We start from the raw sequence: 23,863 nt of genomic DNA on the forward strand, positions 1-23,863 counted from the left end.
ACAGTTCTCAGATCGGCTTCTCGCAACAGGCAGTCAGTTCTCACTGGGCCCCTTGGACTCCCATTTCAAAAATGGAGAAGACAGATCACAGCCACTGACCAGGGACTGTGGGAGGTGCCACGTGATGGTGAGGCATCATGCTGGGGAGCTGAGCGCTGACTTTCCTGCTGGGTGATTCTCCACCTCTGGGCTGCTAGATCTACTTCCTGGATGCCGTGAGTAGATGTCCCACACCAGCACCATTTTCCTGTTGAAGACAGACTTGTTTTTGCACATATTCCAGGAGGGGGAAATGCGTGATATATGATGGTATTTTCTGGAATGCTTGATTCTTCTGGAAACTTCTCTAACATGATTTAGAAATTGGTTAGCTCAAGGTTGGAGTACTTCCTAAGCCTCTTTTACGTTTGTTTTTCTTTAAGAGTCATTTGTCAGGCTTTAATGGCTCATTCCTAGGAGTGAAAATGCAAAGTATCCTGTCAGGCAAATAAACTCACTGTCCCTGCATTGTCCCCTTGCTTGATAAATTTAAATACCTGTCTTTTAGACTGAATGTAAAGCTGGATGTTGTTTTAAAAGTGTTCTTTATTAGTTTCTTCTTTTAGTGAGCCTGAAAAAGCTATCATTGTATCAATTTAAAAAAACATTTCTCCAGTTACTGCCAAACACGTTTTTGCAAAGGCATCTTCCCTTGTTTCAAGTGGCCAATTCTATGCTACTTGAAGGTCTATATTCCTTATACTCTGAAGACAGTTGTGAGAGATCTAAAGTGTTGCATCATTAGGTGCAGTTTGTTTGTTTGTTTGTTTTTCAGTGTCAGCACATCATGAGCTTTCTTCATGGGGCAGAAGCAATTGCTGGGCCTATAAATTTCTTTAAAATTTTATAAGTATCAAGATAGTTGGTGAGATATCTGGATGTCTTCCAACTCTGAAATTGTCTTCCAACTCTGAAATTATGTGATTCTTGAAACCTATCAGAATCTGAATCCAGATTCCAATTTTTAAAAGAGATGCTGGGCTACAAACAGATTGGCTGGAAGCCATCTAAAGTAGCTAAAGATGAGATGTTTCTGATTCTAATAGTTCTTTTCTATCTTTCTTTCCCCCAAGGCTCTATGTGAAGCATTTCATCCATGGCAAGGGAGAACTCTAAGGGTAACTAAATAGATTCTGCTATGAGGGCAAGAGATACTGGGTCTTAAACACATAAACAACTCGTTTATCCATCTGGTGTTATAATCAGAGTTCTAATTATACTACTGGAACAGAGGAAACAGACAGTTATAGAATTAGGGGAACAAACACACACACACACACACACACACACACACACACACACACACACACCACCTCCCCCAAAATGTGGGTCACTTAACTCTTAGGTTCCTTGCCCTCTAGTTAACCTCTTTGGATTGGTTGTTCCCATCAGACAATGGTCTGGCCTGGGAGTAAGAGGCGAGTTGCCACCTTGAAGACTGGCAAACAAGTGAGAAGAGGCACTCCCTCTCACCTTGTGGTACAGTTCCGGGGAGAGGAACCCTTTGGGAAAGTATTTCCTTGATTCACAAATATTCTTGGCCATTCACCTTAGGTTGTTTTGCATGAACAGGTTTGCGAGATCACACCTTCTGATGCATTCCTTCCTGACTGACTACACTTACAGTTCCCAGCTGACCTTTTAAAATTTTCTTTGGGAGTCCTGATGTCAGGCCGCACTCAGCGTGTTCAGACGGGTAGGGAGTACTCAGTCTGTGTGAGTCATCCTCTACAATTCCATCTGGCATGTTTCAGAAAGAAGCTCCAGTACCCAGACAGACTCACTGTAGTTTTAAATTCCAACTCATTCAGAAAATCTGCTCCAGGTACAAGAAAGATGGGACAAATAGGAGATGGTGTTTCAGAACAGCTGGGGTCATCTGGGTCTGTCCTGAGAAACAGGGTTTTATTAGTTCTGACTTATGGAGACAGTGTGGAAAGAGACACATGCATTGTTATGACACCCTCTTTTGCCCATGGCGGACATCCCTAACCTGGCATGGCATTATTTCCTGCTCAATTCTTTTTTCACATAAGGCTCCAGGCAGTACAATAAAGAGGAGGTCCACAGTAGGACTGGCATCTACTTAAGTCACCAGGTTCCAAAATCATCTAGAGTTGCAAATGTGCTCACCTGCCCCTCTGAGATAGAAAAGTTGCCTCATGATTTTAAAGCAAAAACTTCAGATGCTGATGTCACTCTGCAGGAATCATTTCCCAATTCATTCACTTATACAACAAATGTTTACTGAGTGTCTATTCTGTATCTTATCCTCTGCTGGGTGCTGAGGATAGAGAAACATCAGGTGTTTACATTCTGACTAATGACAACCTGACTTTTTTTTTTTTTTTTGCCTGTTTCACTAGGTGTGGCCTAATTTCTCTCAGGCTCTGGTGGGAAGAGCACAAATTGTTGTGCTCTGTTGACCCATTGTGATTAGAATTTAGGCAGCGGTGTGAAAGTCGCTGATTACTGTAAACTTGATGGAGAGGTAGATCCTTAGACACATTCACCCTGGGACAGTCAGGTCTAGCTGTGTTTGCCTGTAAGTCTCTGAGGCCAGCAAATGTTATTTTCTTTGTAATGACCAGCAAATGTTATCTTTTTCTTTGTAATGACCATGTTAGAGCAGAGAGCCTGGCCTCCATTCAGCAGGCTTGAATTGCTTTTTAGTACTGTGTGAAAAACAAAGGTGAATTATAGTGGGTAATTAACACTTTTATAATCATGCACAGAAAGAGGCGGGTTATGGAAGTGGAGGAGAAGGAACCTGAGACGTGACTTTTTCAGGTCCCAAGAAGCTGCCATTCTAGGTGGCTTAGTTGCTTTTATCTCTGAAATAAATCATCTTGCAGACACCTTGGGAAGGAGATGTGGAGCTGCCCTTATTGGGTGACTAGTATAGCAATTGGAGGGAATTTATAAGTGATGAACCCTTTATTTACCTTCTTGCCACAGATAGCCTCAGGCAAGAGTTCTTTTGCTTCTTGTTTTCTCTTTCACTTTTTAATTCTTCATTTCTGAAACTGATTTCTTCCTTGTGGTCACCCAAGCTTTGCTGTGAATGACTTGAAGAGCTCCCATGAACATATCAGCACAGTGATGGGCATTAGGTAGATGCCCAACAAATACATGTGTAGCCTAAGTCTGGATAGATTAATGTGTTTTCCTCCAAGATAACATATTGTGATGGAATAGCAGCTTGAAACTCCTCAAGGCATTTCTGATTACTTATTTATTTTTATTTTTATTTCTTGAGACAGAGTTTCACTCTTATTGCCCAGGCTGGAGTGCAATGGTGCAATCTCAGCTCACTGCAACCTCTGCCTCCCAGGTTCAAGCAATTTGATTCTCCTGCTTCAGCCTTCCAAGTAGCTGGCATTATAGGTATGCACCACCACGCCTGGCTCATTTTTTTGTATTTAGTAGAGAGGGGGTTTCACCATGTTGGTCAGGCTGATCTCAAACTCCTGGTCTTAGGTGGTCCACCCGCCTTGGCCTCCCAAGGTGCTGGGATTATAGGCGTGAACCACTGCGCCTGGCCTAGAATTTCTGATTATCAAGTGAATTGGTAAATCCTGGGTGAAACAGTTTTCTTACTACAAGAAATCTCAGAACCTTTGATATGTGTTCATGCCTGTTTGTGTGTGTGTCTGTGTGTGTGTTGGGGGGAGTTGGGCAGTGGTGTTACCCATCGTTTCCCAAACTGATATGACCATGGAACCCCTTTGGCTTTTATGAGACCAGTCTTCCACAGAAACCCATGTGAGGACACAAGACCTTGGTCAAATACAGTAGACACAAAAGCCTCCGTTGTTTGCCTACTAAAAGTAGAGCAGGCCCACTCCCCGAATTCAAAGAAAATTAGGTCAGTCTATACAAATGCCTTCAAGGTTAAATTTTTCTTCTGTTCCATTTTCTTTAACCTTTTTGTGCCTGCTACAAATGGTTGACAAACAAATGGTGGATAATATGCATCAACCTCAAACATAAATATGTCTTGTTCCAGCATTATTCTGTCACAATTACTGCTTGCTGTTTTTGTTTCCCCTCACTGGGTACTAGAATCTTGATTTAAATGGAGATGTCTCTTCCCAACAAAGTGTTTTTCTGCCACCATACACAGAGGGTTTATCAAGATAGAGAATATAAGAGAATACACAATTTTGTTGACAAACTGAACACAATGTAGAACCAGAAGTCAATAAATGGAATAAAGGTAATTTAAGGAGAATATGCCTGGAACAAGTCTGGATTCTCCCCATAGGATAGGATCTAGCACTGGCTGTCCACTCTTTACCACAGAAGCTGGTATGTCCCTCACCTGGGTGAGTTAGCCCCCATCAGGCTCCCATATGAAAGCTTCTTCTTTAGGTACTGACCATGGTTTGCTTATATTCATCTGGACAATTCTCACTCTTCTTGTTACATTTAATTTAATATTTAGTTTTTGCGTGCTTGTTCTTTTCTTTCCCTCATCCTTTCAGGAGACCACTCACTACATATAGACATGTGCTAGGTGCTGGAGAGATACTATATTTGTGTTTACTGAAACTTTTCAGTTTGGAATGTTGATAAACTCCAATTCGCTTTAATTATTAATCTTTATCACTGGTAGATCTAAGGATGTGTGTTTCCTCCTTTACATTCTATAAAATATCAACCATGGATGAATTAGGAGGATAAATTATGCTGCCAAAGCTTTTAATAAAATTTTAAATTCTTCATTCTCAGAACCCTTAAGCTCTTCTCTGCAGAGGACTCTGGCTTTTGGCCTCAGCTACATTTGAATTCTGAAAGGAGGGATCCCATTCAACCCTTTCTGGTGAGAAGAGAACCAAGCAAATTAGGGCTAACCTGAAAATGTCTATCTAATCCATCCCTGCCAATCAAACTGGGCTAAAATAAAAATGCTATGATTCCTCTTGGGTAATGTCACTGAATATTCTCCCCCAACATTTGTAATATCGGAAGGAAATTTACTATATAAATTACCATCCCAAATGGTATATAGTTACATATGCCAGACTATAGAAACATGAATGATCAAGTAGCAAATTAATTAATCAAAACCCTTCAGCCATTTGTGCTTAGTTCAAATTCGTGTATTTTATGGTCACACTTATGATTTCATATTACATATATATTTTATGCTAGTAAAAGTTTTTATTTATGTACCTATATGAAATGTATCATTATTCAATATTGTTCCACAAAGAATGATTTACAGAAAATGTCATAGCTGTTGGATCCTTTACTCCCTGAACACGTTCAGGAGCTGTGTGCAGCTGGAGGCCTAGCACTAGTTGGAGAGACATTTTTAGACTTCACAAATGACATCACGTCATTATGCCAAATACTTTCTTTCAACAAGGTTAGCTTCAAACAAAACTCCTATATTAAAGGTAATGGACAGTAAACATGACCCTTCTCCTGAAGCCTCAGATAACAGGTGCTATTTTTTTTTTTTGAGACGGAGTTTTGCTCTTGTCGCCCAGGCTACAGTGCAATGGCATGACCTCAGCTCACTGCAACCTCCTCCTCCTGGGTTCAGGCGATTCTCCTACCTCCCAAGTAGCTAGGATTACAGGTGCCCACCACCATGCCTGGCTAATTTTTGTATTCTTAGTAGAGATGGGGTTTCACCACGTTGACCAGGCTGGTCTCGAACTCCTGACCTCAGGTCAGCCTCCCAAAGTGCTGGGATTACAGGGATGAGCCACTGCACCTGGCAGCAGGTGCTATTCTTTACAAATGCCTCCCTTCGTCTTGCCTTCACCCATTTTAGTGCACATTTCTGACTATGATCTGAAATGTGGAGAGGAATTGGGTTTGCCTTCAGCATCGGTCCTATTATTTGGTCCTGAGAATAGGTTTCTTTTCTCCTTGACACACACACCCTGTGAAGGAGACTTCAGTATAATTGTGAAGGCTAGCAAAGAGAAAGGATTAAAGTGATCACTTTAATGAGAGAAGTGAACAATCTTCAGCTTGATAATCAAAATGAATCTTATAGTCTGTATCTGTTTTTCAAACTGCAGGTTACAATCCATTAGAGGCTTGTGAATTAAACTTAGTGGGTGACAACTAGTATTTGAGAGAATGTCAAATAGAATAGAGAAGAATATAAGATAAAAATATTGGACATATCAGAGTTCTTGCTTGTAGGTAACAAGGGTAAGTATTTTTACATAAAAATCGTAAAGATAAAAATTATGCTTTTTTGGTTTTATGTATAGACACTGATATACATACATAGATACATATCTATGTATGTCTGTACATAGTGAGTCATAATATAAGATCTATTTTTTATTGTGTCATTGTCAAGGTTTTGTTTTTGTTTTTTTGTGATGGAGTCTCCGTCTGTCACTCAGGCTGGAGTGCAGTGGTGCGATCTCAGCTCACTGCAACCTCCGTCTCCAGGGTTTCAGCGATTCTCCTGCCTCAGCATCCAGAGTAGCTGGGACTACAGGCGCCTGCCACCACACTTGGCTAATTTTTTGTATTTTCAGTAGAGATGGAGTTTCACCTGTTAGCCAGGATGGTCTTGATCTCCTGACCTCGTGATCTGCCCACCTCGGGCTCCCAAAGTGCTGGGGTTACAGTCATGAGTTGCCGTGCCCAGCCTGCCAAAAATTTTTGAAAGCCAAAGTCGTATATGTGAAACATATGGATACTTTTAAAACAATTTATACTGTTTCTTCTGGTACTTTCTTTAGTGATGATCAGTTAAGCATCTATCCTAGACAATATTCACATTGCAAATTGCTTAGGCCCATTCATCAATTTACGGCCTACATGGAGACTTCTTTCTACCCACACTGTAAGATCATGAATTCCACATTCATAATCCCAGCCCCTATCAAATCCATTACCACACCTTGCCTGTCATGCTGCCATGTTCTCTTTCCTTTGCTCAGACTTGCTCTGCCAGATGATGTTGTAAATAAACACACCTTCCCCTCTGTTCATTGGTTAGAAACTTGAAACTCAAAGATAATTTGGAAGCATTCCTGTAAGTGCCTGTGGCTTGTCATCTCAGCTGAAGGCTCACTGGACCCAGGAAAGTCCATCTTATGCTTGACTCTACCCAGAAAGGGTCTGATATCAGATCAGTGAGCTCTGTGGGCTCCCTGGTCACTGATTGCCTTATGAACCTAGCTGGATCAGGACCTAGGTCATCTCTACTGGATCATAAGGGAATTTATGTTTGCTGAGGATAGTCGTTGCCTGGTTGTGTTCACTGAATGTGATGTGTAGGTGATCTCTCTTCTCACTGTTGGTTTGACTTGTCTGTTACCCACTGAACATCTTTTACAGGAAAAATAGCATCTTTTATTTCTGTATGCTGAGCATCTGGTACAATTTCTAGCAAATGAGTGACACTTGATAAATGTTGGTTGATAGAATGAATGATCATCTACATTTTATGAAATGGATGAAAAAATAGGCTAGTTCATCCATAGTAGACATAAGACTATAGTATAGTTCTTGCTGATTCTAAAATCAATGATCTTTTTATTTTGCTGCATCTGGATTTCCAGGAAAATCATTTTAAGGAACTTTATTGCCAATAAGGGGTCTGAATTGACACTATCCCATATGAAAGTGTCATAGTAATGATCATGATGATGTTGATAAATCTCAACTGTTGTAAGGATTTTTTTTGAGATTTGGCTTTGAAAGGTAGAACTCTCAGGAAAAAGGCAAGAAACAGAGATATGGCAAAAGAATAGAGAGTTATCTTCCTGCGCATCTAGTTTCTCTGTATAGTAGTTTATCCATCTCTAAGAGGGAGTCTCAGAGCTTGCTCCAGTAGCAGATGGTTGGGTTTATTAATTTCACTTTAAGTTACTTGTCTCCATATGCCTAGACAGACAGTACACTATAGGACAGTGGTTCTCAACTGGGGGAGGTTTTTTCCTCCAAGGGCACATTTGACAACAATTGAGGGCGGGTAGTGAGTGCTACTGGCATCTATTGGGTAGAGGCCAGGGATGCTGCTAAGCATCCTACAATTCACAGGACAGCCCCCAACAGCAAAGAATTGTCCAATCCAGAATGTCAATAGCACCATCACAGAGATATCCTGTTACAGAGATGAAGAATGGCTGTCCAGCTGGATCATCTGGGTTGAACTCGTGGCTCTACCACTTTTTATCAGAGTGATGTTGGGCTCATAGTTGCTCAACTCTTTGTCCCTTATTTTCCCCAATGATAAAATGAAGATAGTAATAGCATCTTACATCATAGGATTAAAGGAGTTTATGCGAAGACAGTGCTTAGAACAGTTGTTGGCAAATAGATATTCTTGATAAATATGACTATTAAATAAACTTGTTAATTAAATAATAAGGAATGATGCTTTGGTGAAACTACATCCGTTCTGGTTCTTCCATCATTCTGTCTTCTGTAGAAAAGTTAACAGTTGAGAGAAATTATTTTCTTTCGTACATTTTAGCTGGCTTGAAAATAGATATTGGTGTGCTTTTCCAGGGCAGGCTGCTTTGGCATGACTATCTCAGAGTATCCGGTGGGTTCACTAAGGGGTTGGTTAGCCGGATAAGTATTGTTAGTTGCGTGAAGTTGTCACCTTCAGGTGGGTATGCCTTCTTTCTCTATTGCAGGTGAAGATCCTCATGTATGAAAATGAAGTCCCAGGCAACCATGATTTGCTGCTTAGTGTTCTTTCTGTCCACAGAATGTTCCCACTATAGATCCAAGATTCACCTAAAAGTAAGTTGGATCTATTCCTATGTGATCTGAGGAGAAATCTCTCAGTTGCCCTCAATGGCAAGACTTCTGATAAATAAGATGTCATTTTAAATACATTTTCAAATGGTTACAACTTTACTCTTGCTGATAGTAACTTTCTAAAGAAGGGAACAAAGAAAAGCTGAGAGGTGGCAGGGACTTGCCTGGAGAGCTACAGTACAGTAGAATGATCAAGTTGCAATGGGAAATGTAGATAGAATGTAGATAGACTGCTGCTGAGAGAAGAAAGTACTCACCTGGCAGTTGAACAATGGAGAGTCAGATCTTAATTTTGCTTTCCACTAGTTGCACAAGTTGTTTCACTTTTCTGAGTCCCAAATTCTTTATCTATAAGATGAAGTTTTTAAAGATATTATTTATAGTTCTTTATAGATATAAGAGATTTGTGATTCTATTATTGCTACCTAGTGATTATTCCTAGTATCTGTTCATTTCTGTCTTCTAAGGATCTACGGTATCTGGTGGACCACATTAACTTCATTTCATCCTTACAGTTAATACAGGCAGAGAACAGATTAGTGGTTTAATTCTCATCTCTGTGTTCTCCCTGGATGCTTAAACTTTTTGAAAGATGTAGCATCTCTACTAACTTCACCTAGAAAGGCCAAGTGACCACCATCAAGGTTCTATCCCTTATCGGAGGGCAGTGCATTCTCCCTGTGCTCTCATCCACGTTTCCTTCAGCAAGTTACCGCAATACCAGCACATGTATCTGCTGCAGTTTTCTTTCTAGTCCTGAACACATTTTCTTTTCATATTCACATGGAGCCTCTAAGCTGAGATGAGGGAGCAGAGTCCCACAGTAAAGAGGACCATTGGGAATTTATATTTTTCAGGCTGGAGATAAACTTCAAAGCCCTGAAGGGAAACCCAAGACTGGAAGGATCCAAGGTATGTGGCTATAGAACAGTCTTCATCCATTTGAAGACAGGGAAGAATAAAGGAAGGGCACTGATGTTGCAAGCTTGTCCCCAGACCACAGGCTTTCCAACTGAATAGCAATCTCCAGTAAGTTCTCTGTGCTTACCAGTATTGATAGATTCTCTTACATTTATACCATTACCAGTGGCATAGTCAATGAAGGGAGTTAGCAAATATTCACATGTGCTCTAGAATAGTAGACAAGTACATACTTCCAAATCCCAAAGAGAAATCTGTTCAAAGTAATGAGTTAACAGGAGGCAGAAAAGGAAAGAGGACAAGATTATTCCTTCCTTCATTCAAAGATATTTTCAGGGTGCTTAAATGTATGCAACACTCTGGTGCTGAGAAGTCTATTAAAGCACTGTAAGATGGACATCATGGTGATGAGACTGGTCACTCTCAAGAAGTGAGAAGTAAACTAAGGGGGTAATCACTAGGAGTACTTCAGTGAAATCATGTGGTTCTCACTCACATAGTAGGGAATAACTGGATTCTGCACAATCATGGCCAGGTGGCAAATACATTCTTATATAGATGTGGAAGTGAGAAAGGAAAGCAGAGAGAAAGGTAACTAACATTTACTGGGCATTTAAGAGAACTTGAATCTAAGTGTTGCATAAAATGCTGTCTCATTCCATATTTGTAACAACATTATGGCATCATATTCAAACTATATGGAAGAAGAAAATGAGAACTACGCTGGTTAATGAACTTGCAAAAACTGTTGCAAATTTTACAAACAAGGTTTGATGCAAATTTTGCAAACACTGTTTGATGCAAATTTTGCAAACAAGGTTTGGCAAAGCTTGTTTCCTTTTCCAGTGAATTCAGTCATCACAGAGCTGCCCAAGCCACTAAAGGTGACTCTCAGGCAACTGGTTACCTCATTTTATTGATTTGAACACCCTAATAGCTCTCAGCATCATTTACTTTCCATTTTCCCCAGCTGCTATCTTAAGGCTATTCTCCTGAGAATATTTCAACAGCCTCGTTCTTCCTATCTGAAGTGCATGCACTCTGACCGATGGGCCACATTTGGCCTGCCGCTAGTTTTGGTAAATAAAGTTTTTTCGGAACATAGCCATGCCCATTCATTTACGTATTGTCTTTGGCTGCTGTCACACTACAAAGGCAGGGTTGAGTAGTTGTGACTAAGACTCATATGGCCTGCAAAGCTGAAAATATTTACTCTCTGGCTAGAGTTACCATATTTAGCAAATGAAAATATAGAATGCCTGATTAAATTTGAATTTCAGATAAACAATGAATAATATCACATGGGTCATACAGACACTAAAAACTTATTTGTTGTTTATCTGAGCATTTACAGTCATTTATTACTTGCAGATTCTATATTTGCAAATTTGCCTAATGCTGAAATTTATTTGTATTCCCTAAATCAATACTCCCAGTGCTTTTGTGGTCATTCACAGACATGCAGAGAGCAGCAAAAAATTAAGTTGCCCAGTGCATATGTTTTCAGCAGGGGCTGGACAAGGTGATGCTTTACCTTCTTGTTCTAGTTCTCCTACTATAAACAACTGTTCTTTCCTAGTCTACGTAGCATCACAGTTTTTTTTTTTGTATTTTTGTGCTTTTTGTTGGTGATTTTGCTGTTTAAAATAGCCACCAAACATAGTGCCGAAGCTCTGCCCAGCATTCCTAAGCCAGAGAAGGCTGGAATGTGTCTTATGGAGAAAATGCATATGTTAGATAAGCTTTGTTCAGGTACGAGTTATAGTGCTATTGCCCATGAGTTCAATGTTAATGAATCGACAATATATATTAAATAAGGTATCTTTATATAGAAACACACATCAAACAAGGTCATATATTGATTAGTTGATGAAATTGTTGTAAGCAGAAGCTTGTAGGACCCTAACCTTATATTACCCTAGGAGCAATTGTTCAGAACACTTAGTGTTCATGGTGACTTTATAGACCATAACTCCTGTGGATAATGAGAATCAACTGTGTGTGAAAATAAAATTGACATTTAACTGGGATTCCCGTATTTTATCCAGCAACTCCATTTATGTGTTCCTTTACATAAAAGTTTATGGACTCCTGCTCTATCTTATCATCAATTATCTTTCAAAAACAAGTTCAATCATGTCTTCTGGTAACTCCCACATTAGCACAGCATTCAAGGCCCTGCATGAGTTAACCCCTGCTTTCCTTCCCACCCTCATCTCTTGCCACTCCCCCTTCAGGTGCTCTGGACTAGCCTTTCTGAATGATGTGAAATTCCCCTTTCCACGTGCTGTTTACTCTGCCTGGATACCAGCTGCACAATCTATCTGGCAGCTCTTACTCATTGCCGTGGACCCAGTCCAACCCAATTGCCTCCTCCAGGAAGCAATCCAAAAATCTCCAGAATGAATTTGATGCACCTGTCAGAATGTGGAAATCCTAATTGGCTCCTGTCTCTCTCTCTCTCTCTCTTTTTTTCTTTATAGAGAAATGCGAAGGACCTTGTATTTCTTCTTCCAACTGCAGCCAGCCCTGTGCTAAGGACTTTCATGGAGAAATAGGATTTACATGTAATCAAAAAAAGTGGCAAAAATCAGCTGAAACATGTACAAGCCTTTCTGTGGAAAAACTCTTTAAGGTGATGCATTCACAAATTATTGGTGACAGAAGCCAATCCCCCAGCAGAAAGTAGAGGCATTTTTAATGTGATCTGTTCAGCATGACAAAAAGTCTCAGATCCGCACTTAGAAAAATCTGCAGAATGGGTTAAATTTGTTTCTTGACCTTCTTTCCTTACCCAAACTTTCAGGTACTCTCCCTCCTCTCCACATGCTCTCTATTTCTCCCGCTAAGAAACTTTTCTCAAAAAAAAAAAAAAAAGATATGAAACTCATTTATGCTATTGTGTATATGATTGCTTAGAGGTTACATTTTAGCTCTAAAGGTGGGTTGGTATGCCTCTTGTGATAATCAGTTAATCAACTAAATGTATCTAGGATCAAATTTATTTTGATATCTCTTTTTTTGTTTTTGAAATGGAGTCTTGCTCTGCCTCCAGGCTGGAGTGCAGTGGCGCAATCTCAGCTCACTGCAACCTCCACCTCTTGGGTTCAAGCGATTTTCCTGCCTCAGCCTCCCAAGGAGCTGTGACTACAGGCACGTGCCACCACACCCAGCTAATTTTTGTGTTTTTAGTAGAGATGGGGTTTCACCATGTTGGCCAGGATGGTCTTGATCTCTTGACCTCGTGATCTGCCCACCTCGGCCTCCCAAAGTGCTGGGATTACAGGCGTGAGCCACCGCGCCGGGCCTTGATATCTCTTTTTAATACTTTCAATCTCTTGACCAAAAGAAAGGAGAGATGTGTGCTCGATCTAGATGAACAGAATTGAATGCATACAACACATCCAGTTAAAGTTAAAATCTCTTTTATATCCTTCCAGGTAGCAACTATTTTCTTCTACCTCCCCTGCAATCCCATGGAAGCACATGGATGTCTGCATTTTCTAAAATTTTAACAGTGGTTTTACAAGGGGATTGCAGCTGGCTTCTCTGTCACTTAGCCTAGGTAATCACATAGAAGTCCTTGCAACTATGGTCGCCCTCGAAAGTGAATGAAAGGAAATAAATCATTGCTTTGCTTTATTCAAAGCACATTCTGAGTGAGTCTAGGTAAAAGAATCAGAAAATGAGCAAATCACTTCTTCTAACTAGTAAACTCTAAAGTCTGAAATTGTCATTCCTTAGCATTCTGTGTTTGACCTGCCAACATCCCAAATCCAATCCCCCATGAAATTCCATGTGGCTCTTCTTTCCCTTCTCTGTAGAAAATTATCTTGTTATAATACTTGAGTTAAAAATCACTGTCCTGAAAGCAAATTCCAATAGTAAAGGTCAATATCCTGGTTTCTGGTAATCTGGGTGAAATCCCCTGCCTCTTTCTGATCCCACTGTATCGTCTCCACCCCGCTCTGCATCAAAACCACTTTTTAGGACTCTTTGCTTCTCCATCTACCTTACCCATGTAGATTGTGCTTTAGCTCCTTTAGTCTGATACATGGTAGGTACTTAATCATTTTTGAATGAAACTACATTTGTTTTAAACAGGACTCAACTGGTGCATCTCGCCTTTCTGTAGCAGCACCATCTATACCTCTGCACATTCTAGACTTTCGAGCTCCAGAGACCATTGAGAGTGTAGCTCAAGGAATCCGTAAGAACTGCCCCCTTGATTATGCCTGCATCACTGACATGGTGAAATCATCAGAAACGACATCTGGAAATATTGCATTTATAGTGGAGTTATTAAAAAATATTTCTACAGACTTGTCTGATAATGTTACTCAAGAGAAAATGAAGGTATTCTTTGTTAATCATTTAAAAATGATGTTTTTCTTAAAATTTTCATTTGAATAGTTTCAAATATACTTTCCAGGGCAAAAACTACAGTGACAGCAACCATTACAGCAACAGCAGGCATTTCACTTCGGTTTGGGATATTGATTCATTCTAGTTTATGGAGGTTTTCAAGTAGTTAAAACATTTTTAATACCTATCTTTGTACACACTTCATATTTTCAAGAAAATATCACATAGTGTAGTGATGGCTATAAGCAAGATGGAATGTACACTAATGTTTCTAAATTATATTAGAACAGGGGTCCCCAACACCCAGGAAGTGGATTGGTACCGGGCTGTGGCCTCTTAGGATCTGGGCTACACAGCAGGAGGTGAGCGGAGGGTGAGCGAACAATTACCACCTGGGCTCTGCCTCCTGTTGGATCAGCTGCAGCATTAGATTCTCGTAGAAGCATGGACCTTATGGTGAGCTGCCTATGAGAGGGATGTAGGTTGTGTGCTCCTTAGGAAAATCTAATGCCTGATGATCTAAGGTGGAACAGTTTCATCCTGAAACCATCCCCACCTCTGCCACCCAGAGTCCATGGAAAAATTGTCTTTCACGAAGCTAGTCCCCGGTGCCAAAAAGGTTGAGGACCACTGCTGTAGAACATAACCATTCTGAGAAATATTAGTGGAGATTCCATTTTTAAAAGGGAGATCTGTAGCCCATCAGTTGTAGGAGGTTCTGAGTTAAACAAAGTTAGGCAAGTTTCCATATGGCAGGACTTTTCAGAGCCTTTAATATCCTAATGAACTTTGGAATTCTTTGTAAGGCAGAGGGAGATAGGGACAGGGTGTGCAGTCTTTCTCAAGCTTGGATGACCAGAGAACATACCTCCACTCTCCTCCATTAAATAATCATTAAAATCTCATGGGAAACTTGGGTTCTACACACTGCAGTCTGGAAATGCTGCCCTGCGTGCAATAATAAAGCAGGTAAACCTTAGCTGTGATTTTTTTTTTGCATTATTTTACTTTTCTTCCCTCTGTGTGGCCTTACTAATGTGGATTCTAATACATAGGGAATTTGAAGAGAAATATGCCAAATAAGATTGGGTAACTTGATCTTTAGAAATTTCAGGTTTTAGAAATCAACTTTGTACAACAATGCGTAAATCCTTAGTATAATGTTCACCTTTCTCCATTGCAGAGCTATAGTGAAGTGGCCAACCACATCCTCGACACAGCAGCCATTTCAAATTGGGCTTTCATTCCCAACAAAAATGCCAGCTCGGATTTGTTGCAGTCAGTGAATTTGTTTGCCAGACAACTCCACATCCACAATAATTCTGAGAACATTGTGAATGAACTCTTCATTCAGACAAAAGGGTTTCACATCAACCATAATACCTCAGAGAAAAGCCTCAATTTCTCCATGAGCATGAACAATACCACAGAAGATATCTTAGGAATGGTACAGATTCCCAGGCAAGAGCTAAGGAAGCTGTGGCCAAATGCATCCCAAGCCATTAGCATAGCTTTCCCAACCTTGGGGGCTATCCTGAGAGAAGCCCACTTGCAAAATGTGAGTCTTCCCAGACGGGTAAATGGTCTGGTGCTATCAGTGGTTTTACCAGAAAGGTTGCAAGAAATCATACTCACCTTCGAAAAGATCAATAAAACCCGCAATGCCAGAGCCCAGTGTGTTGGCTGGCACTCCAAGAAAAGGAGATGGGATGAGAAAGCGTGCCAAATGATGTTGGATATCAGGAGCGAAGTGAAATGCCGCTGTAACTACACCAGTGTGGTGATGTCTTTTTCCATTCTCATGTCCCCCAAATCGATGACCGACAAAGTTCTGGACTACATCACCTGCATTGGGCTCAGCGTCTCAATCCTAAGCTTGGTTCTTTGCCTGATCATTGAAGCCACAGTGTGGTCCCGGGTGGTTGTGACAGAGATATCATACATGCGTCACGTGTGCATCGTGAATATAGCAGTGTCCCTTCTGACTGCCAATGTGTGGTTTATCATAGGCTCTCACTTTAACATTAAGGCCCAGGACTACAACATGTGTGTTGCAGTGACATTTTTCAGCCACTTTTTCTACCTCTCTCTGTTTTTCTGGATGCTCTTCAAAGCCTTGCTCATCATTTATGGAATATTGGTCATTTTCCGTAGGATGATGAAGTCCCGAATGATGGTCATTGGCTTTGCCATTGGCTATGGGTGCCCATTGATCATTGCTGTCACTACAGTTGCTATCACAGAGCCAGAGAACGGCTACATGAGACCTGAGGCCTGTTGGCTTAACTGGGACAATACCAAAGCCCTTTTAGCATTTGCCATCCCGGCATTGGTCATTGTGGCTGTAAATCTGATTGTGGTTTTGGTTGTTGCTGTCAACACTCAGAGGCCCTCTATTGGCAGTTCCAAGTCTCAGGATGTGGTCACAATTATGAGGATCAGCAAAAATGTTGCCATCCTCACTCCACTGCTGGGACTGACCTGGGGTTTTGGAATAGCCACTCTCATAGAAGGCACTTCCTTGACGTTCCATATAATTTTTGCCTTGCTCAATGCTTTCCAGGTAAGTTCCAAGAGGGAGACTTTTCTGTGTTACTCTGACTAGACCACAAAAAATGGCTATGATTTGAAATTATAGAATACAAAATGTTCTCTCCACTTCATTTTACATCTTAGGGTTATTTGGCTATGGCATCTGTGACTGTATTGATTGTCAAGTTGAATTTAGCTGACCAGGGTGGTTGGGTGGAAATCTCCTTCCTTCTTTCCTCACTGATGCACCTGTATCCCTACTAAAGTTTCAATGTTAGAAGAAGCTAACCTTCACTTATAGAGGACTATTCTTTGGTCAGGGATATGTGAGGCTACATGTTATGCCTCAAAACAAGCATATTTTTTATCCTTTCTCCAGTGGTTTTGGAACTCAGTGAGACAACAGTCGCTTTCTATATTATGAAGTAATGGGCCTTGCCACTCACTTTGGGTGTTAGCCAGTCAGGAGTTCTCATACCTCTTTCCTGCTAGTCCCCGTGAAATAAAAATAAATTGTTATTTATAGAAACAGATCTTGCCATATGTTACCTGATCTTGGGAATGCCACTTTTCTCTGGGCCTCAACTATTTGGTTCTTACTATTTGGTTCTTTGCAGTAGAATTTTCCCCACTACTCTTTTAAATAATGTAACTAAACATCAAAGTATTCCTATTAACATGTCAGTATCATTCTGTTTAAAAGCATGATACAAAATAGAAAGCAGACTTTAAAGAAATGCCAACTCAGATCAATTATATATCTTACTCATAATTCTGTGGTAACTATGGAGCACATTTATTCTACTCTTTCTTTTGCATTGCTTTATAGTGAAATCTTTGACATGAGGGAGTTTTTTTTTTTTTAAATCAAAGACTCTGGGACTTTTGATAAATTTCCCCACTTTTGAAGTTACTCTGGTGAGTAATGATCTCATCCTTTCTTACTTTGCAATTTAATTAAACCCCGGGAAATTTTGCTCTGTATTTCTTTTTCAGTTCATTTGTGTTTCTCTCTTCTTGACAGAAAGAAAAATAGCCAAATGCTTTTAGTTATATACATTTCTCCTTTCTCAGCAAGCTCTTCCTGTGACTTAACATCTAAAATTTTAATCTGATGAGTGTTTCTTCACCATGAACTCTCCTTAGATTGATAGTGAAAAGACCCTAGCCTTATAAATCTCTGTAGCATTCTCTTTCTTTTATGTAGAAATGTTTTTTTTTCCACCAGCTTAGAGGCCTTGGCTGTCTATTTACTGACTTTTAACTCCAACTCAAAGTAGACTAGAATATAAGTTTCGTTTTCTTAAGACACCTTCCATGATTGTGATTTTGAATTACAAGTTTCTGTCACATGTTTCTGTCGTCATGAGTAGAAACAGCTACCTCAATATTTGGGAAGAAAGTAACATAACTGCATAAGGCTGAAAACTATCCTACATCTACAGCCATTCAATAAATATCAATAACCCTCCTGCACATTCCTTTGTGGGTGATGATCCTCTTCCAAGGGTGGGGGCAGACTCCAAGGAACACCCATCAGTGCATTTTTATCTGCATTAGTGGAAACTGAACTTTCTAATGTCCAATAACTGCCCTAGGAGGTATCTAGAAGAGTGGTATGAAAATAACAGCAGAAATATTTTTTGAAAAACCATCCCTCATGAATCTGTTCAATTTTGCCACAGGGTTTTTTCATCCTGCTGTTTGGAACCATTATGGATCACAAGGTAATTTGAATTTGCTTCCTCCTTATAAATGGTTTTCATCTGGCTGGGGGAAGCAGGAGGATGAAGCAGTTTTGATTGGAGAGCATACTCCAGGGGAGTTGAGTTTGTGAGGATGGTTCAAGGAATCAGCTGTGAAAAGAAAAAAAAACACACCAATATTCTGTCATTTCTTGCTCTTTATCAAGTCAACAGGAGGCTGTGTGCAAGTATTGCTGGTGAAAAGAATGGAAATCATAATCACAATTTTAGTCCTAATACCAAATCCCAAATCTAATTATAATTACACCCTAGCTTTTATCCAAATCTTGTTACTTGCCAGTCACTATGCTAAGTCCTCTGATATTGCTTCTGCCAGGGTTACTGGTCTAAAAGTTTCAGGACAGGCAATTCTGTTGTTTCTTCCAACATCTGTGAGGTACTTCTCATTGTCATTGCTTCTTTAGATAAGAGATGCTTTGAGGATGAGGATGTCTTCACTGAAGGGGAAATCGAGGGCAGCTGAGGTAAGCCTTCCCCTTTTAGTCTCAGCCCTGGAGAGTCCGTGTCCTTGCCGGTTATGCAGAGACAAATACCATAGCTCAGTACTCAGAATCTGTGGGCAAAGAGGATCAATAAAGCATACTTCATTCATTCATTTCTTCATTCGGTAAATTTGGAGTGTTCTGCTAAAACTGAAAGTCAGTGGAATATACCCTTCAAGGAATGTTTCACATTGGATGTATTTCAGCTTGACATTTGAACCCATCAAGATGGGACCACATGAACTCAGGATCACAGATTGGTAAAATGTGAGAGTGGTGAAATGAGAAATGAGTTAGAAATGAGATTCTAGTCCAACCCATTCATTTTACAGGTATGGAAATCAAAGCCCAGAATACTTATGGGATGGGCACATGGCCACCCAGCTAATCAGTAGCAGAATCACAACAGGGAGCAATTGGCATTAAAATCTCTTTCCATTCTCCTTGAGACTCTTTTGAGTAAACCATACTCTCTTGGATTGGAGTATCTATGTATTTAGAGATCTTGAAGACTTTGGGCCTGGCCATCAGTCTCTTAAGGCATCAAGTAAAATTGCTGATACTACTTTATTAATTAGAAGTTATTTGTTTAACCTACAGATTCACATTAGGAGCCCCTTCCTTAAAAACAAAAACTTTTTGGATACATTGATAACTACCATTTATATTTAGATAGCATGGAGTGGGACTTTTAGTATCATAGTTTATCTATTCTAAGATAGGCATTTTCTTCGTCTTTTAACGTTTCTGAAATTGGAATGTATCTTATATTCAATGGCATGTCATAGTTTAATTGGAAAGTTTTGTTTCTTTTTATTTTTTAGCAGAACATAAAAATAATGATGTAGCTTACACTTAGATTCAGTGAAATATGATAATTTACTTCTGTGTAGCTGTATCAGTGTGGGTACTCCTTTTCATGTATTCATTTTCACATATTTATCTCCAGAGAGGGATATACATTTTGTCAATATCATTACTCATTACCACCACTGTTATTTTTCCCCCACTTAGAATGCATCACTAGGCCCAACCAATGGATCTAAATTAATGAATCGTCAAGGATGAAATGTGAGTATTAAAAATATAAAGAGAAATTTCACTTGCAATTTGTGTCAATCCACCAACGCCCCTTGTGACCACACTTGCCTGCTATGTGCTGCCGGAATGAGGTGGGAGGGGAACAGGGGGACATATTTTTCAAAGAATGGAAACATCTTTATTGTCTAGCACATAAATGAAAATATGTACATTTTCTTTAAAACCTATGTCATCTCAGCTTACATGACCAAACCCATCACACCTGCTGTCTACAGTGCTCACATACCTTAATTCCATCTTGTCCGTGAGTAGTAACACTCATAATAGCCCCATTGTTGAAAAAGAACACTTGATTGATTGGAATTACAAAGCAACAGGTCTGTCTTTCTTAATGAAGTGGAACCCAGAATCATTCCTAAGGGGGTATGGGTGGGGTTGTGGCAAATTAGCTACCTACTCATAGCCAACCCCTGAGACATATTTCTACACAGGTGAGACCAGGGGAGAACACACATTAGGCAGCCAGGAAGCAGGAGAATAAGTCACAAAATGGCAGCCAGAAGCCTGAGAGGTACTGGGGGAATGTGGGCAGGGATGATCAACCTTGGGAATGGGTTTGCTTGGAGAGGTTTTGTGGCCTTTCTGCATTGTTATAGAAGAGTCTCAGACTTTCAAACAAAATACCATTTGGCAGCAGCCACATCTTTTTATATTTCTTTCCCTTTCTAAGTCATGGTCCATATATTGAGCAATGGGCCAAAACAAGGGGTTGAGTCTCATGGAACCAAAGACACTCTGAGTTGGAAAAACCTTTAAGGGACATCCATGTTACAGACCCTACAAACCGTATGCTGTGCTGGTATGGAACACTGACATACAGTCGCAGGGAGAGGGAGAGAGAGGTGGAGGGCTCTGTCATATACATGGAGTGGCATGTGTTAGTGCTGGGAAAATGGGGAGAGGAAAACACAGGCCTGTTATCTTTAATAATTGTCCTCCTATTTGGAATTTTATAGGAGACCTTTACAAAGGTTGACCCTCCTGCTCACTGCCCATTTCCTAGTCTGTCAGCTTCCTCGGGGATGAAACATCGCTATAACGTTTCTAAATTTGCCACTAATAGAGAGTCATTGATTCAAATGACCTATTAAAAACACAGCTGGCCTTTCTATTAAGGTCCTACTTAAAGAACCGCTTGTTTTAGGTTTATCAGACTGTCTCAGGTGGAGGGGGCCCTGCCTTTGGGGGATACTGTGTCCAGCCTTTCAAGAGAAGAAGTGCGTAGTGAAGGCCTTATCTCCACCTGGTTGGAGATCCTAGGTTGGCTGTAGTCTAAGTTGGAGAAACACAGTAGAAGGCAAGATCAGGAGCTACACTACTTACTAGGGTTGGGGATGTACAAAGGAGTCTGCCAGTATTAGAAGGAAGTCCAGGAAGGAGGTGGAATGCCCTTACAATACTCCCTGAAGAAGTCTTCATCACATAATTCTCTATCAAGTTGCTGTATTTTTGAAGCTACATGAGGTAGGCGAGGAACTGAAGACTGGATTCTTTTAGCATATCCCTTGCAAGTGGCTCTGTGCCTATTGAATTTTCTCAGTATTGGGGACTATGCTTTTCACATCTGGACACACATGGTACCAGAAGGGCTCTATAATCGCAGCTGGCATCATGGTAGACCATGTTGGGGACCTAACAAAGATTACAGTACAGGGCTAAGAAATTCACACTAGATGATCCTCCAAAGTCCAGAGTGGAGGGTGGCAGCACCAGGGGGTCTCTCAGCAGAGACAGGGGCCCCACACACAGTGTTCAGGGCAAAACCCCAGGCACACTGGGGGTGTTTGGTAAGCACCAGGAGAGGTGGTGGTCCAGGGCAGGGCTGAACCACGAGGGAAGGCAGCGTTCCAGACCTTCACCAAGAATAGAGGATCGAAGGCTGACATGGTCTCAGGAGGTAGGCAGAATTCTGGGAAATGGGTCGAGAGGTCAGAACTGGACTTGCAAGGAGAATTGAGGCTTCCAGTGTTGGGGGACACTCCTCATATCCCAATGATCGCAGGTCAGAATTGTTCTTAGAAACAGGGTTGAGACAGGTCTGTCAGGTGGTCCCAGGGTCAGGGAAGGAGGACTGCAGAGGTGGAGAAACAGGGAACTTAGCTTTGGGTATAGATTCTCATTGGGAACCCCATCCTGGGAGGCAGGGGAGAGAGGGCCACGGCATCCTGTTGGCGGCCACAGCTCCACAGCACCTTCTGTTGTTCATATCAAGGGTAGGACAAGCCGGCTGTTAGATTCCAGGGGCACCAGGAAGGCTCTGGGTTCCTCCAGTGTCTTGCATGTATTTGTTTATGCCTGTTTAGTATTGGTTTATCACTAAAAGGATACAGAGTTTTTCACTCCACAATAATAAATGAGACTGGTTGAGCATATACCCCGAGGGAAGCAACACGGTTTACAATGTAAATTCACAGCAGCAGAGGCATTCTAGAATCCAAGTTCAGACAGCAGAGGAGGAGAGAGGGCACTGAGCACCGAGTTTAGGGTGGAAGGAGCAGCCCAGGGAAGGCAAAGGGCACCAAAAATTGCAGCTGGGAGAATTGCCTTTTTACTGTCTGACCTTGAGGAAATTACTCAACGGCTCTGTGCTTCATTTCGTCTTCTGTAAAGCAGAGTTAATAATAGTACATGCCTCCCAAGATAGTTTCAGGATTAAATGAGCTAACACATTAAAAACCCAATGCAAGCTATTATTCTTGCTATTAATTGTTTTTCAACCATATTTCCCAGGCTGCCCCATTTCTCATGGATGTCCTGAGACCAAGAGGGGAGATCCAGGAGAAAGAGGCCATGGAAAGCAGGCTGGAGTGAGGAGGAATGGTCATGCTTCCTTGGAAGACTTTCTCTTCTCGTCAGGAGTGACTCCCAAGCTCTTGGTCGGCCGAAGAAAAACTGAGGATAACATTTGTTGACTGGGCTTTAAGGAGCATGATTTATGGACCCCTTAACCTACCCGTGCCCTGCAAGAGGCTGGCTTCTTGGTCAATCTTGACTAGATTAAGAGTCAATCTGCAAGCCATTTTATGGTCTCCCTGGCCAGCTGGGGGCTGTAGGGCCCTGCTGGGCTTGGTCATCTTTCACTCCTGAGGCCTGCTCTGTGGCTCCATAGCTCAGTCCTCCATCACTCTGCGTGGATCCTGGGTACTTTGGACAGTGAGGGTTAGATCCAATTTTAGGGGTAGGGTTGGGGGTGGGAGTGGGAGTGTGGGTTGGCAGGAGGAAGAATGAGTCTACTTTGGAGACAATTAAGTCATGGTACGTTTCCTAAAGATAGGGAACAGAAAGCAAGAGAACTGTTTAATATGCTGATTATTTTAGTCTATTTTAGACCTTGAGTAAACTAATTTAGCTTCTAGGATCCGAGTTTCCTTATTTGTGAAACAGGAAAAAAAAAATTCTTGTAGGTATTACTGTTTGTGTGTTTGAGTTTACTGCACATGTTTGTGTTTGTGTATATGTGTCTTTTAAAAATACTATATATAAAGAAGATTCTGGTTGTTATTTTAGACATAAAAATGAATATATGTACCTTTCACAACTTGCGCATGTGTGAGTTCATTTGAGATGGGCTTCTCCGTTGGTACCACACATTCTTGGGTACCAGTGCTGCTATCAATCCACCTCAGTGCATTGACTGTACCTACAGGAGGCCTGAGAATGCAAGCCTGCCATGTGTTCACAGGGCGGGAACCTGGAAATATTTAGCAAAGAGCTCTAGTGTCTTTCAGGGACTCTCAGTGAAATTTCTATCACCAGTTTGGTTTTATAGTGAGGCATTCAGGACTGAAGAAGGACATTTGCGTGGGTAGAGCACTCTGTTCAAATTGTGGAAGTCGTAAAAGCCGATTAGTGGTCATGTTTTTTCATAAAACAAACCACAAAACAACTGAATGAATATCT

General features: G+C 40.9%; 1 protein-coding gene across 3 annotated transcripts; it reads left to right on the forward strand.

Annotated features, from left to right (window-relative positions):
• ADGRF4 (adhesion G protein-coupled receptor F4) lies at positions 1-23,498 on the forward strand. Of its 3 annotated transcripts, none has more exons than NM_001428027.1 (10): positions 1-215; positions 8,670-8,778; positions 9,654-9,708; positions 12,201-12,352; positions 13,822-14,073; positions 15,266-16,645; positions 18,300-18,341; positions 18,785-18,844; positions 19,877-19,933; positions 22,694-23,498. In NM_001428027.1, exons 2-9 carry the CDS (start codon positions 8,686-8,688, stop codon positions 19,928-19,930), a joined length of 2,088 nt encoding a protein of 695 aa, NP_001414956.1. In that variant the 5' UTR covers positions 1-215; positions 8,670-8,685; the 3' UTR covers positions 19,931-19,933; positions 22,694-23,498. The 3 variants fall into 3 exon arrangements, with proteins under 3 accessions (NP_001414956.1, XP_063668075.1, XP_063668074.1); XM_063812005.1 differs by having other exon boundaries at positions 1-127; XM_063812004.1 differs by lacking the exons at positions 19,877-19,933; positions 22,694-23,498 and having other exon boundaries at positions 134-215; positions 18,785-19,020.
• Positions 23,499-23,863: the final 365 nt, after the last annotated feature.

This window comes from Pan troglodytes, chromosome 5, assembly GCF_028858775.2.
Source record: "Pan troglodytes isolate AG18354 chromosome 5, NHGRI_mPanTro3-v2.0_pri, whole genome shotgun sequence".
Taxonomy (NCBI): Eukaryota; Metazoa; Chordata; class Mammalia; order Primates; family Hominidae; genus Pan; species Pan troglodytes.

Excerpts from the sequence above, each read along its gene's own strand:
- ADGRF4 (XM_063812004.1), top strand. The coding sequence starts at position 8,686 with ATGAAAATGAAGTCCCAGGCAACCATGATTTGCTGCTTAGTGTTCTTT. Across the intron at positions 12,353-13,821 it reads CTGTGGAAAAACTCTTTAAG|GACTCAACTGGTGCATCTCG; the intron begins GTGATGCATTCA and ends TGTTTTAAACAG. Across the intron at positions 18,342-18,784 it reads GAACCATTATGGATCACAAG|ATAAGAGATGCTTTGAGGAT; the intron begins GTAATTTGAATT and ends TTGCTTCTTTAG.